This window comes from Heteronotia binoei, chromosome 1, assembly GCF_032191835.1.
Source record: "Heteronotia binoei isolate CCM8104 ecotype False Entrance Well chromosome 1, APGP_CSIRO_Hbin_v1, whole genome shotgun sequence".
Taxonomy (NCBI): Eukaryota; Metazoa; Chordata; class Lepidosauria; order Squamata; family Gekkonidae; genus Heteronotia; species Heteronotia binoei.
This window is the reverse complement of record NC_083223.1, coordinates 152,794,451-152,809,139: the sequence shown is the minus strand read 5'-3', so window position 1 is coordinate 152,809,139 and position 14,689 is coordinate 152,794,451. Positions and strand designations below refer to the sequence as shown.

The window sequence follows — 14,689 nt, the reverse complement described above, 5'->3', positions numbered from 1 at the left end:
CTCCTGTGGCAGTGAATTCCACATGTTAATCACCCTTTGGGTGAAGAAGTACTTCCTTTTATCCGTTTTAACCTTTCTGCTCAGCAATTTCATCGAATGCCCACGACTTCTTGTATTGTGAGAAAGGGAGAAAAGTACTTTTCTCTACTTTCTCCATCCCATGCATTATCTTGTAAACCTCTATCATGTCACCCCGCAGTCGACGTTTCTCCAAGCTAAAGAGTCCCAAGCGTTTCAACCTTTCTTCATAGGGAAAGTGCTCCAGCCCTTTAATCATTCTAGTTGCCCTTCTCTGGACTTTCTCCAATGCTATAATATCCTTTTTGAGGTGCGGCGACCAGAACTGCACACAGTACTCCCAATTAGACCGCACCATCGATTTATACAGGGGCATTATGATACTGGCTGATTTGTTTTCAGTTCCCTTCCTAATAATTCCCAGCATGGCGTTGGCCTTTTTTATTGCAGATGCACACTGTCTTGACATTTTCAGTGAGTTATCTACCACGACCCCAAGATCTCTCTCTTGATCAGTCTCTGCCAGTTCACACCCCATCAACTTGTATTTGTAGCTGGGATTCTTGGCCCCAATGTGCATTACTTTGCACTTGGCCACATTGAACCGCATCTGCCACGTTGACGCCCACTCGCCCAGCCTCAACAGATCCCTTTGGAGTTCCTCACAATCCTCTCTGGTTCTCACCACCCTGAACAATTTAGTGTCATCCGCAAACTTGGCCACTTCACTGCTCACTCCCAACTCTAAATCATTTATGAACAAGTTAAAGAGCATGGGACCCAGTACCGAGCCCTGCGGCACCCCACTGCTTACCGTCCTCCACTGCGAAGACTGCCCATTTATACTCACTCTCCGCTTCCTATTACTAAGCCAGTTTTTGATCCACAAGAGGACCTGTCCTTTTACTCCATGACTCTCAAGTTTTCTAAGGAGCCTTTGATGAGGAATAAAACTGATGGGTAGTAGGTTCCGGAGAGACAAACGAAATACTACTTTACACAAAGAGTGATTAAAATGTGGAATCTGCTGCCAAGAGAATGCAGTGATAGCCACAGGAATAAACAGCTTTAAAAGGGGACTAGATACATTTATGGAGAACTAGGAGTAAGTCCCATTGTGAAGAAAAATAGAATGGACTCTAGAAAGAGGCTCTGCGTGAGTGCCCCACCCACCCTTCCTGTCTTCCCACCCACTCAAGTGAAGGCATTCACACTCACACACACACACACCCCGGCAACACCTGAAGGGGAGCTGATCTCTGCCATTCTTAGTGATCTCCGGCCCTCACCTGGAGAATGATAATAATGGTTCCTCAGGAGAAAATGGCTGGTTTGGAGGGTGGCCTTGCCTGAGGCCCCACCCTTCCTTACACCCAATCCTCTCCAGGCTCCACCCTTCAAACTCTAGGAATTTCCCAACCTGCAGTTGACAACCCTATCTTCTTCTCAGCCAACCATCCTGGGATGAGGCTGAGGGGAGGAGGGAGACAGGGAGTGAGGAAAGAAGCAGGAAAGGCAGGAAATAAGCTCCCTGGCTTATTTCGGCGGCCTTTGGAGGATGCCTGTATTGGTAGGTCGTCTGTGTGGCCCCTTGATAGGGTGGAAGAGGTTTGTTGCCACTGGCGGCCATGACACTTTTTGTGAGGCTGCAGTACAGCAGCAGTCCTTTCTGAGGCCAGTTGACAGAGAGGACACAGAGAAGAGTGGGAGATGCGTCTCTCTCTGAGGTAAAACTGCTTTGGGCAGTTTGTTCAGCATTCTTGAGCCTGAATAGGTGGGGGCAGGGGAATCATAGAATCAGAGTTGGAAGGGACCTCCAGGGTCATCTAGTCTAACCCCCTGCACAATGCAGGAAACCCACAAATACCTACCCGAAGTCAGCCAGTGGGAGGTGAAAGACCCTGAGTAAGCTGTGATCAGCCAATGGTTTCTGGAGTGCCTTGCTGTCTTCCCACCCACTGAAGTGAAGGCATTAATTCCACCCTGCCCCCCTGCCACATACATAACTCAAGGGGAGGTGACCTGGAGTTCGCAACATGGGGAAAGGACAGTCTTTCTTCACAGTGGGGGTAGCCAAGCACCTGGAGGTTGGCAACCGTCATTCCCTGGGAGGAAATGGCTGGTAGCATCAAGCAGCTGACACTGTGAGGAAAGCCACTGCAAGCCTCCCTTTCACTCCCTCTGAAGTGGCCCCTCCCTGCTGTGAACAAACATTTCTTGTCAGTTTAAGAGATGTTTACTGCTACTGTTTGTGTGGATTAAAGGGAGGAAGACAGACAGAAAAATGAAATAAAAAGACTGAAAGACAGAGTTACAGAAAAAGAATGAGAGAAAGAACAGAAAGAGGAGACAGCAAAAAGAGGGGGAGAAAGGAGTGAAAGAAAAAGAAGGACGACGGTAGGGCCCTGAGGAGAAGCAATGATCAGTAAGCCCCCAGCAACGAACTGTCTCCCTTAGACGTCAGTGGCCATCTGTTGGTGTTCTTGCATGACAGGGCCGGCAGTGGGTGAGGGAGGGCTTAGGGCAGGGGACAGGACAGTGAGCCAATGTGAAGCCAGAGGGGCTGATAAGAACATAAGAGAAGCCAAGTTAGATCAGGCCAATGGCCCATCCAGTCCAACATTCTGTGTCACACAGCGGCCAAATATACACACACACACACACTGTGGCTAATAGCCACTGATGGACCTCTGCTCCATATTTTTATCTAACCCCCTCTTGAAGGTGGCCATGCTTGTGGCCGCCACCACCTCCTGTGGCAGTTAATTCCACATGTTAATCACCCTTTGGGTGAAGAAGTACTTCCTTTTATCCATTTTAACCTGTCTGCTCAGCAATTTCATCGAATGCACATGAGTTCTTGTATTGTGAGAAAGGGAGAAAAGTACTTCTTTCTCTACTTTCTCCATCCCATGCATTATCTTGTAAACCTCTATCATGTCACCCCTCAGTCAACGTTTCTCCAAGCTAAAGAGCCCTAAGCGTTTCAACCTTTCTTCATAGGGAAGGTGTTCCAGCCCTTTAATCATTCTAGTTGCCCTTTTCTGAACTTTCTCCAATGCTATAATATCCTTTTTGAGGTGCGGCGACCAGAACTGCACACAGTACTCCAAATGAGACCGCACCATCGATTTATACAGGGGCATTATGATACTGGCTGATTTGTTTTCAATTCCCTTCCTAATAATTCCCAGCATGGCGTTGGCCTTTTTTATTGCAAACGCACACTGTCTTGACATTTTCAGTGAATTATCTACCACGACCCCAAGATCTATCTCATGGTCAGTCTCTGCCAGTTCACACCCCATCAACTTGTATTTGTAGCTGGGATTCTTGGCCCCAATGTGCATTACTTTGCACTTGGCCACATTGAACCGCATCTGCTACGTTGACGCCCACTCACCCAGCCTCAACAGACCCCTTTGGAGTTCCTCACAATCCTCTCTGGTTCTCACCACCCTGAACAATTTAGTGTCATCCGCAAACTTGGCCACTTCACTGCTCACTCCCAACTCTAAATCATTTATGAACAAGTTAAAGAGCATGGGACCCAGTACCGAGCCCTGCGGCACCCCACTGCTTACCGTCCTCCACTGCGAAGACTGCCCATTTATACTCACTCTCTGCTTCCTATTACTAAGCCAGTTTTTGATCCACAAGAGGATCTGTCCTTTTACTCCATGACTCTCAAGCTTTCTAAGGAGCCTTTGATGAGGAACTTTGCCAAAAGCTTTCTGGAAGTCAAGGTAAACAACATCTATCGGGTCTCCTTTGTCCACATGTTTGTTCACCCCCTCAAAGAAATATAACAGGTTAGTGAGGCAAGATCTTCCCCTACAGAACCCATGCTGAGTCTTCCTCAATAACCCGTGTTCATCAATGTGCCTACTCATTCTGTCCTTGATAATGGTTTCTACCAACTTTCCCGGTATTGAAGTCAGACTGACTGGCCTGTAATTTCCCAGATCTCCTCTGGAACCCTTTTTAAAGATGGGGGTGACATTTGCTACCTTCCAGTCCTCAGGAACAGAGGCAGATTTCAATGAAAGATTACAGATTTTTGTTAGAAGATCCACAAGTTCAACTTTGAGTTCTTTCAGAACTCTCGGATGTATGCCATCCGGACCCGGTGACTTATTAGTTTTTAATTTGTCTATTAGTTGTAGGACCTCCTCTTTTGTCACCTCAATCTGACTCAGGTCTTTCAACACCCCTTCCAATATTAGTGGTTCTGGGGCAGGCAAACACTTCTCATCTTCCACGGTGAAGATGGACATGTGATGGGTCAGTGGCTCATGGAGTCCAGGCTTAGCCAATGAGGGGTCTGGATTTGGCTTCACCAGAGGAAGTTTAGGCTTTTATTATAAAGGATAAGTCTACTAGTAGCTACTAGCCATATTGACTGAGGGAAACGTCCACATCCCAAAGCCAGGATGCAAGATCAGGGGAAGGCGTTGGCCTTTATGTGCTGTGATTTGTCATCCAGACAAACTAGCTGGCCACTGTGAGACAGGAAGCTGGACTAGATGGACCACTGGTCTGATTCAGCGGGGCTCTTCTTATGTTCTTTGAGATAAACCATTTTACAGCCATAGACAACAGCAGTCAATGGCTATTTGCAATTAAACGCTGAAGTTCGTATTTTGTGGAATGGTGGTCTTTTTCTATTTCTAAGAGCAGTTATAAAAGATTGCCCAGTTCCCTCCCCTCTGCTGATCAGCTGACCTCTATCTAGATGTTATTAACCAATAAGAAAGTTGTTTTCTCTCTCTGGTGGAAACTCTCTTCCAACCAAGGGATGTACTTGATTAGATTAGAACGTGTGTCAGGGCCTTTTGAATTTTGGCCCTATAAAATCAGCTGCCCTCTGAGACCTGACCTTTTAGGCCACACCTGTGTTTTCTTAAATATGATTTAAAATTATAGCTGATTAGGATCTTGCTGTATTGTTTGGAAGTTATGAGGGGATGGAAAACCCTACAGAGTAAATGCAGTATGATGCAACACTCTGAAAAAGGTGGTAGCCAATGCGTGTTATGTGCCTGTGGGGAAGAAGAGGAGGGTTGAGGTTCCACAATATTTTTTAATCGAAGTAGGAGTTCTCAGGTTTGAGAACCACTGCCTTAGATAATAAGGCAGATCAAATACTGTTTCAAAATACAAACTTATAAACCTCTTGTTATTAAGTACTGACTTCAATCCTAATCACAAGAGTGTAAATCCTACTGGACTCAGCAAGACTGAGTTTAACGAAATATGCTGAGGATCACATGGTTAGTGGGACAGTTGTAGGTGGCCAAACTGCGGCATGGGAGCCACATGTGGCTCTTATACACATATTGTGTGGCTCTCGAAGCCTCCACCACCCCATTGGCTGGCTTGGAGAAGGTATTTCTCTAAATCTCTTATCCAAGCCAAGCCAGTGGCTTGGAAAATGTATTTTAAAGTTGCTTTCTCTCCCCCTCCCTCCCCATCTATTTGTCCTTCCTTCCTTCCTTCCTGCTCTCAAACTTCTGATGTTCATGTCTTGTGGCTCTCAAACATCTGACATCTATTCTATGTGGCTCTTATGTTAAGCAAGTTTAGTCACCCCTGATTGTAGACTGTTCAAAGCTTACAAATAGACACTTGTTTAGTTTCCTGTGGCAAAAAACCCACTCCAGGTGACTAAGCAGGGGAGAAAAAGCTGGTTCTCGTCCCCCTGTGAACCTCCATTTAATCCTCATAACAACTTTGAGAGAGAATGACTTGTTCAAAGTATACCCAAACCTCAGCCCAGCACCCCACTTACTACATCATAATGAATGCATGTGTGGACACAGAGACTCAATTTAAAAACTAATGTATGCATTTTAATATAAACTTTTCCCAGGCTAGAGTCCATTTCCTCCAACACATGAGGTGTTAATTTCTTGTTAGCAGATTTGTATGCTTGAGGCACATTCCCAAAGCATTCATTCTCCCTAAAAATTATATTTGGAGCTTTTCTATAGACCAGGGGTAGCCAAACTGCAGCTCAGGAGCTACATGTGGCTTCTTCACACATACCGTGTGGCTCTCAAAGCTCCCACTGCTTCGTCAGCCAGCTTGGAGAAGGCATTTCTCTAAATCACTTCAAGCCAAGTCAGCTGGGAGCCTGGAGAATGCATTTAAAGTTGAAGCTGCTTTCTTTCAATCTCTCTCTCTCCTATCTATTCCTTCCTTCCTACCTACCTACCTATGATGTTCATGTCTTGAGACTCTCAAACATCTGATGTTTGTGTCTTGCAGTTCTCAAACATCTGATGTTTATTCTATCTGGCTCTTATGTTAAGTAGGTTTGGCTACCCCTGCTATATACTAATATAGCACCATACAATATCTGAGGAAGCAATATAAACTACTGGTTTACCTGGATTATTTATTTATTATATTCAACTTATGAATTGCCCAATCCCTGCTGTTGCAGGGCTCTAGGCAATGTACAATATAATAAAACATTAAAATACAGAATAGTATTGAAATGGCAATCTCAAGAACATCAAGTGGCATGAATTACATCTTTCTCCCTGTTCTGGACTGTGATCACCTCTCAGGCGGTGGGGGGTGGGGGAGAGAGGTGATGTAATAGTGAGGAGGAGGAGGAGGCTGCCAGCCAGAGTAGAGACCACTGCTGCCCTCAACCAAACTGACATCAATCTGTGCTCACTTTACCTTGGAGCTGCAAGCTTCAGCAATTTCAACTGTAGGTTTCTTCTTCCTCTTGTGATGATGGAATGTAACAACTTCTATCTCTACTGTTTTTTCAGGAGTGGCACATTTATGAGGGACAATGTCAGAGGCACTCAATTCTTGGAGAGGCCTTTTCAGATTAATACAATCAAAATCCAGTTCATTTTTCAAATTTTCAAAGAAGCTAGAGGTACTTTGCCTCTTGCCTGTTGTTACTGTGCTGTATTCATGTTTCATGCTGTCATCTTCCGGGAAAGTACTGCTGGCTGTTGTTCCTAACGTCTTTGATTTTTTCTTTTTGCTTCTTTTCTTCTTGTTTCCTTCATGTAATGATTCACCTGTAATATAAAAGCAAACACATCTCAGTCCCCTTATTCAACAAGACGTATCTTTTCCATTTCAAATCAATTTAATTATATTTACACAATTATATTTGCACAATTTACACAATCCATATAAACAGTATATACACATATTTCCTTTTAAAAACAAAATTAAGTGCAGAGACCTCAGGAAAGACCAGATTTTCCATTGTAATGATATTTTCAAACTATTCTATTTTATGCCATCGTTTCACTTCATTCACCATGTGTCTTCATAAAGTTTGATTTTTAAAAAAACAACAACCCTGAGGGACAGATAAATACATTGTAAAAAGAATCCCACCGTTTCCATTTTTAAAGCAATCAAATCAAAAGGGTTTTTTTATATAAGACCAGTTGATTGTCTTCCCTCAGAGGCTCAAAGTCAAACCAACTTCATAAACAATCTCAGCATTTTAATCCTCCTCCTTTAGAAATGCAAATTGTCCTCTCCTGTTGCAGAAAAGCATAGCCCAGACTACCAATTACATACATAATTTTTTATAGTTATACTTTGCTTTCCTCCCCTGTAGGGACCTCATGTGGCTTAACATCATTCTATTTTCCTCTAGTAGATGTTCACAACAACCATGTGAATAGGGGTCCCAATCCCCCCGCTTTAGCGGGAGACTTCTGGGTTCCCAGCTTAATCTCCCGGTCTTCAAAAATTGAGAACCGGGGGGGTGGGGGGGAGGGGGGGAGAACATACCTATAGAGCTCCTGAGCAGTTTGTAAAATCCCTGTCCCTTTAAGGCTGGGCAGGAAGGAGGAAACAGGAAGGGCTTCGGAGAACGGCCCCTCCCTTCTTTGCTTTCGTTTTCACAGCAGGCACAGTTCTCCGGAAGAAGACCAAGTAAGTATTTGTGTGTGTGTGTGTGAGAGAGAGGGAGGGGGCAGGGAGGGGGATTCCCTCGTATGGAGGCCCTCCCCCCCTTTAGAAAGCGTGGGGGGGGGAGGGAAATGTCTACTGGGCACTCTATTATTCCCTATGGAGAATGATTCCCATAGGGAATAATAGGGAATTGATCCGTGGGTATTGGGGGCTCTGGGGGGGCTATTTTTTAAGGTAGAGGCACCAGATTTTTAGTATAGCATCTAGTGCCTCTCCCCAAAATACCCCCCAAGTTTCAAAACGATTGGACCAGAGGGTCCAATTCTATGAGCCCCAAAAGATGGTGCCCCTATCCTTAATTATTTCCTATGGAAGAAAGGCATTTAAAAAGGTGAGCTGTCCCTTTAAATGTGATGGCCAGAACTCCCTTGGAGTTCAATTATGCTTGTCACACCCTTGTTCCTGGCTCCACCCCCAGTGTCTCCTGGCTCCACCCCAAAGTCTCCTGGCTCCGCCCCCAAAGTCCCCAGATTTTTCTTTAATTGGACTTGGCAACCCTACATGTGAATGAGGTAGGTTAGGCTGAGAGAGCATGACTGGCCCAAAGTCATCCAGTGACTTTCTATGATGAGTGCCAGTTCAAACTTGGGTCTCCAAGATCCTAGTACAACATAATCAGATCATGTGATTTTTTTGCTGTTTTAATGCTTTGTGAATTTTATTTTTTTGCTTTCCTTTATTATATCATCAAATTTTATAACTTTTAATAAAAAAATACAAAGGATGACAAAATATGCAGCTTTAGCAAAAAAGGGGGTATTTTTAAAGCATTCTTCAAATTTCAGCTGAATACGATTAATTATACTATACCACTTGCAGTGAATCTCATTGATGCTCTCATTTCTTTGAAGTGCTGTAGATTTTATCATTAAATAAATTTCTGGAGCCTCTTGATTTCCAATACTGTGCAAAGACTAAACATGCAGCAGTGACCATGTTTAAGACTACTGGTTATTTTTTCTTTGGAATTTCAGGAACATAATTTAATAACATGCATTCTAGGGTATTTTCTACTACTTTTCCTACTAAACCAACACAAATCAAAACTGCTACACTCTGCCAATAGCGAATCACCCTTGAACAAAAACATCACACATGGACAAAATCGGCAGGTTTTCTGTTATAAAACCAACCTGAACATGAACGATATACTTTAGCAATTAATTTTGGTTTTTAAAAAGCTGGTGTACAATCTTACATAAATTCTCTCAAAAATTTAAACAGATTGTGAACCTTAATCCTCTTGTTAATGCAAATTCCAATGCTACTGTTGATATTTCATATCCTAGTGCCAATTTTCACTTATGTTTAAACTTCAGTATCTCTGTTGTTTCCTGACTGATTTTTTTTTAATTTCAAAAACTTTATTGAAGAAAATTTATGAAGTTACAGGAAGAGAAAAAAAAGAAAAAGAATAAAAGTAAAGAGAATTTGTCATGTAAATGTTTAGGTTACAGAGATATATCCAATTGAAGTTCAAGTAGCTAAAGATACCAATAACAAATCTAATTAACCATAAAAATAAAAAATAATGTATACATTATAGATTGTAAATTGTGAGTTGTAAGTTTTACCAGTGCTAGCCAAAAGTTACAATAGAACTAATGTAAAGCCAAGGTATTAACTACATCCTGCTTGCATTCTGTACTTAAAAAGGGCTGCCATTTAGCTAGAAAAAATGAAAAACAAAAAGGTTTTTGGGGTCGCCTTAACTCATGAGTCATCTTATCAAGGACAAAGTACTCCCACATTTTTGAAGACCAACAATATAATGTTGGTGGGTGTTTCTTGAAGCTCTGAAAATAAATGCTTTAAAATGGATATTAAATCATATTTTAAATCAGTTGTCTGTCTTAAATTAGTATGATTACAAATTACACTTGTTAAATAGCTCTTCATCTGACAGTAGTTGTACCATAGTATCTGACCATTACTTCCCCTATGAACAGTTTCATAGGTAACAATTTTGATGGATTATAGTTTTTACATATTGAAATTTTTTGTTTAATGTCAGCAATCGCTGAGGTAAAACTGTCTTCAATCACCTTTAGAACATGAGAGAAGCCACGTTGAATCAGGCCAATAGCCCATCCAGTCCGTGTCACACAGTGGCCAAAATCAGGTGCCACCAGGAGTTCTACCAGCAGGGCCAAAACTCCAGAAGCTCTCCAACTCTTGCCCCTCCCCAGCACCAAGAATACAGAGCATCACTTCCCCAGACATCTATAACTTGTGGCTAACAGCCACTGATGGACCTCTGCTCCATCTGTTTATCTAGTCCCCTCTTGAAGCTGTGCATGCTTGTGGCAGTGAATTCCACATGTTAATTACTCTTTGGGTAAGAAGATGATGGAGCCGAGGAATAAAAAATCTTCAACAATTTCAACTTCTTCAGCATCAACTTTAAAAGTTGTGTAATTTCTCAGAAGTTATTATTTTTGGCTTCTTGATGTTCAGCTCTAATCCTGCTTTAGCACTTTCTGCTTTAACCTTCATCAGTAGTTGTTTCAAGTCTTCACTATGTTCCACCAGTAACATAGTGTCATCTGCATATCTCAGTGTTTCTGTTCCTTCCCCCAATTTTCATTCTACCTTCATCTAAATCTAATTCAGCTTTCTTTATGACTTGTTCTACATATAGATTGAACAGATAGTGAAATAAACTACATCCACCCTTCCCCCCACAGGCAACACCCCCAAACCTCTAGAAATTTCCTATCCTGGTTTGGCAACCCTATCTCCTTTCCAACTTATTTCCTTTCCACCTACGTTTATCTCCCTTCTGTCTTCCTCCCCACCAGCAGCCTCTGCCTAGGAAAACTGTGGTGTGGTGCTACAGTTCCCTGTCCCATTATCTCCTTCTTAGCCATTCACCAACCTATATTTTATCTGCCTCCCATCTTCAGCCATAATTATTAGTTATTTACTTCATTTATACCCTGCTTTTCTCCACAGTGGGGGGGCCAAAGCAGCATACATTATTCTCCTTTACCTTCTATCTGCACAACCACCCTGTGAGGTAGATTAGACTGAAAGTATATGATAGATCCAAAATTGCCCAGTGAGGTTCCACAACAAGATGTGGATTTGAACCTTGGTTTCCCAGACCCTACTCAGAAGCTCTAACCACTACACAACACTGGCTTTCATAGGGTGGCTGCTGTTGAACAGCATTTTTCTCTGTGCATAGTGCTGTGAGAGTGGTCTATTGTGATGAGTTGGAGATGCCTCTTCCAGAAAGGGTCAATTGGAAACAGTAGCACATGCTAGCGTTCCCATCAGAGGCTTTTGCTGTACCCACCTTTTCAAATTTCATCCTTTTAGGAATATATGAAGTTATCAATTATGCTTTTTGGAAAGTAAAAGAGAACTTCCAGAGATCTCAAAGGAATTTATTTTAATGGAATCATTGTGAGCACTAGCACTTTAATTCTTCCCACAGGAGTGGGCGGATCATCTTTGAAGCTTCTGACGTTGGAAACTGACATGCACACATGAATACGAATGAACTAGGAATTTTGATAAATTTTGTATTTGACTGCTGTAGAGATTTGTACATGAGAGTAATATTATTAAACTCTTGTTATTTATGAAGTTTTGGATATGAGAATTTATTCTATGTCCTGTTTCTGCTTTAAAAGTTTATGAATGGTGTTTAATAGCGACATTTCTTTTTATTGAGTGGTATTTCGTTAATATTCCACAGTTGTTTTGTATCTTGTTGAACAGCAGCAAGCAGCAAGGCCTAGTTAAGTCATGCAAGCCGAGTGGTACCAAGTTACTCAGAGGCTGCTGCTAGGCCTAGGTTGGCTAGCCTCCAGGTGGGACCTAGAGATCTCCCAGGATTGCAACTGAACTCCACTCAACAGAGGTCTGAATTCACTGGAGAAAATGCTTGTTTTGGAAGGTGGATTCTATAGCTTAATAGCAAGCTAAAGTCTCTCCTTTCCCCAAACCCTGTCCTCCTCAGATTCTACCACAAAATCTCCAGGAATTTCCTAACCTGGAGCTGGCAGCCCTAGTCAGGCCTGGCCTACTGAGTCCTGCCTCAAAGGCCAAAATAGGCCTGGAAAGGGCCCGGCCTTTTTACTCACTGAAACCCAGCCTGGAATACTGTTGTTGCCTAGTAACAGCTACTGAGGGAATCCCTTGCTTAAAGCTACAGGCACTTTTATCATTTTCAGATTTTTAAAAGCCTCCAATGATTTAAAAAATCATTTTCACATTTCACATTTTCCTGCAAACCTGGGGTCCTTATCAGGTTTGTAGAGATCTGTCATGCCTATTCACAGCTCCACTCACTGGATTTAAGTAGAATCATCTAAACATGAATTTTTAAAGGACCTAGAGATGATGAATTGGAAGTACATAAAAACTAAAGAATCCCTAAATAGCCCAAGACTGATAGGCTTATGCATTCCTGCTTAAGAGAGATATGATTACAAATGGCATTGTCATCACTGATTAATAAAATGGAGCCAACTCAGTAGTTACATAGCTGACAGCTACACAGGATAAGAGTCTAAGAACCAGTAGCTAGTCTGATATCCCCAAAGGGACCTTGTGCTTGTTTCTTTCAAGCATCTCACAACCCCCACAAGGCAAGCTATGCTTGAAATGGAGACTTTCCAAGGTAATTTGTGATTATTCAGGTTTCAAAGAAAAAGTAAAGAAAAGCCACTGAGCATATCTATATCCTGGGGCATTCCTAAATCAGACCTTTGTGTTCCAGCCACTATTAATGACATTGCTGCTAACAAGGATGAGAAGAGAACATCCAGCCCACATAGATGCACACCCTTGAATGAAGTGCCTGTGTAATAAGGAGCTTGCTTGCCATGAGCAGGTGCTAATGTAGGACAAATACTGGCTTTACTTTTATAAAATGGCATGTGATTTACCACTCTCTTCTAAGGTTGTTTTCCTCTTAAAGCTCTCTGCAGAAACAATCATCAAAAAGTAAAGGGATTTATAAGACAGATAATACAACCTTGCTTAGTGCAGGTAATCTAAAACTAGAATATCCCCAACAGATTACTATGTCCAGTCTCTTCTTGAAGATGACTAGAAAAGGAGAGCACCCCTACTACTGATAACTGGATCTATTCCTGAACTGCTCTTGCCAATTAGGAAGTTTTCCCTAACGTTCAATTGAAACCTGCCCTATTGAAACTTAAGTTCAGTTGATCTAGTTGCACTGTAGAGCCCCAGAGAACAAGTCTGTGCCCTCTTCTCTATAGCAGCACTTCAGGAATTAGAAGAAAGTAAATGTCCTAGAGTGAGGCTGAAGGGAGGATGGAGAGAGGGAGTGACAGGAAACAGGCAGCCACCATGGCCTCTGAGGAAATGCTTCGTGAGGCTGCAGTAGAGCGGCAGCCCTTTCTGAGGTTGGTTGATGGAGAGGACACAGAGTATTTATTTATTTATTTATATTTTGATTTATATCCCGCCCTTCCCACCGAAGTGGCTCAGGGCGGCTTACAACATATAAAACTTACATAGGTTTGGCTTAAAAACAATTACAAAGCAGCAATTAAAACAATAGATTAATAAAACATAAAACATAAAAACCAGCGGTTTGTCAGAATGTAGTAGCATTGGAAATGTGTCTGTCTCTGAGGTAAGACTGTTCCGGTGGTTTGTTCAGTGTTCCCAGGCCTGCAGTAGGCAAGAGACAGGGGAGTCAGCCAATAGGAACCCAGAGGTGGTGACTGATGCATGATGGGACAATGGTTTGTTGAGTGCACCTGTTAGACTATGGGAGTGCTCCATTTGGCCACCACCATAGGGGAATTATTATCTATGATTTCTTCATCTTTTCCTCATAAGAACTGTTTTCTGCTGTGCCTCCCTATAACAGCGCGCCTCGCGGTCTCACTGGATCGCTTCTATATGCGGCTTATGGCTACCCTCTTCAGCCTCAGTTCTTCCTTTTGAATTTTACCTCACGACTATGAAACTCAAGGGGTGGGTGTAATATGGATTTCTCACTACTAGTCTCTTCGGGGTTTTTGTTTTGCTTTCAGATGGATATAAAGTCAGTTTGTAGGGGACCACAGCAGCTTTGATAGTTTTCTCAATACACTGGCACCAGAGAACTTTAAAGTAAACCACAGAAATTTATTAGTGTACACACACCATCTTCAACTGGGGAATGGGAAATATATACATGGGCTATATTGTATCTCAAGCAGTTAACAGTTTCTTCATAGTTCAGGCTTTATAATATCAAGTTCACTTAGGTCTCTCAGATTCACAGTTCATATAGATTCACTCTCCAACACTATTCTAGGTTGGCCTCTTGGGTATAATGTGCCAAGTCTCTTAAGTCGACTGGTGTCTCTTCTCCCAGCCCTTCAGACTTCTAGACCCACATCTTTCCCTTATCCACCTCTTTAGCTCTTAAGAGAAGTGTCTCTGTGTCTGTGACCTCTCAGGTCTTTTACTGTGACTCTTCTCTAGTCACACACAGCCCCTTGGCTGTCTAAATAGAGTGAACAGTGAGCTTTGCTTCTCTCGAAGACTCTCCTCAGCTCCTGTCTCAGCTCCTTCTCAGACCAACTGCTCTCTTCAGCAGTCTCCCTCAGTCTCTGTCTGTCCCTAACTGCTCTCAGCCGTTAGCTGTCAATCACCTCTAAAAGTTCCGAGCACTCTGGCCCCTACCCTCAGATCATCTGATGCAGGCTCTATGCGTCCTTAGTTTTCT

At 42.6% G+C, this 14,689-nt stretch overlaps 1 protein-coding gene across 1 annotated transcript in view; it reads right to left on the bottom strand.

The window, feature by feature from the left end:
* Positions 1–14,689, bottom strand: part of C1H1orf131 (chromosome 1 C1orf131 homolog) — a 54,707-nt gene that overhangs the window by 35,282 nt on the left and 4,736 nt on the right. Inside the window, exon 2 of the mRNA XM_060242699.1 lies at positions 6,712–7,067. Within this exon, the coding sequence (XP_060098682.1) occupies positions 6,712–7,067 (356 nt within the window). The remainder of the gene's footprint in view (positions 1–6,711; positions 7,068–14,689) is intronic.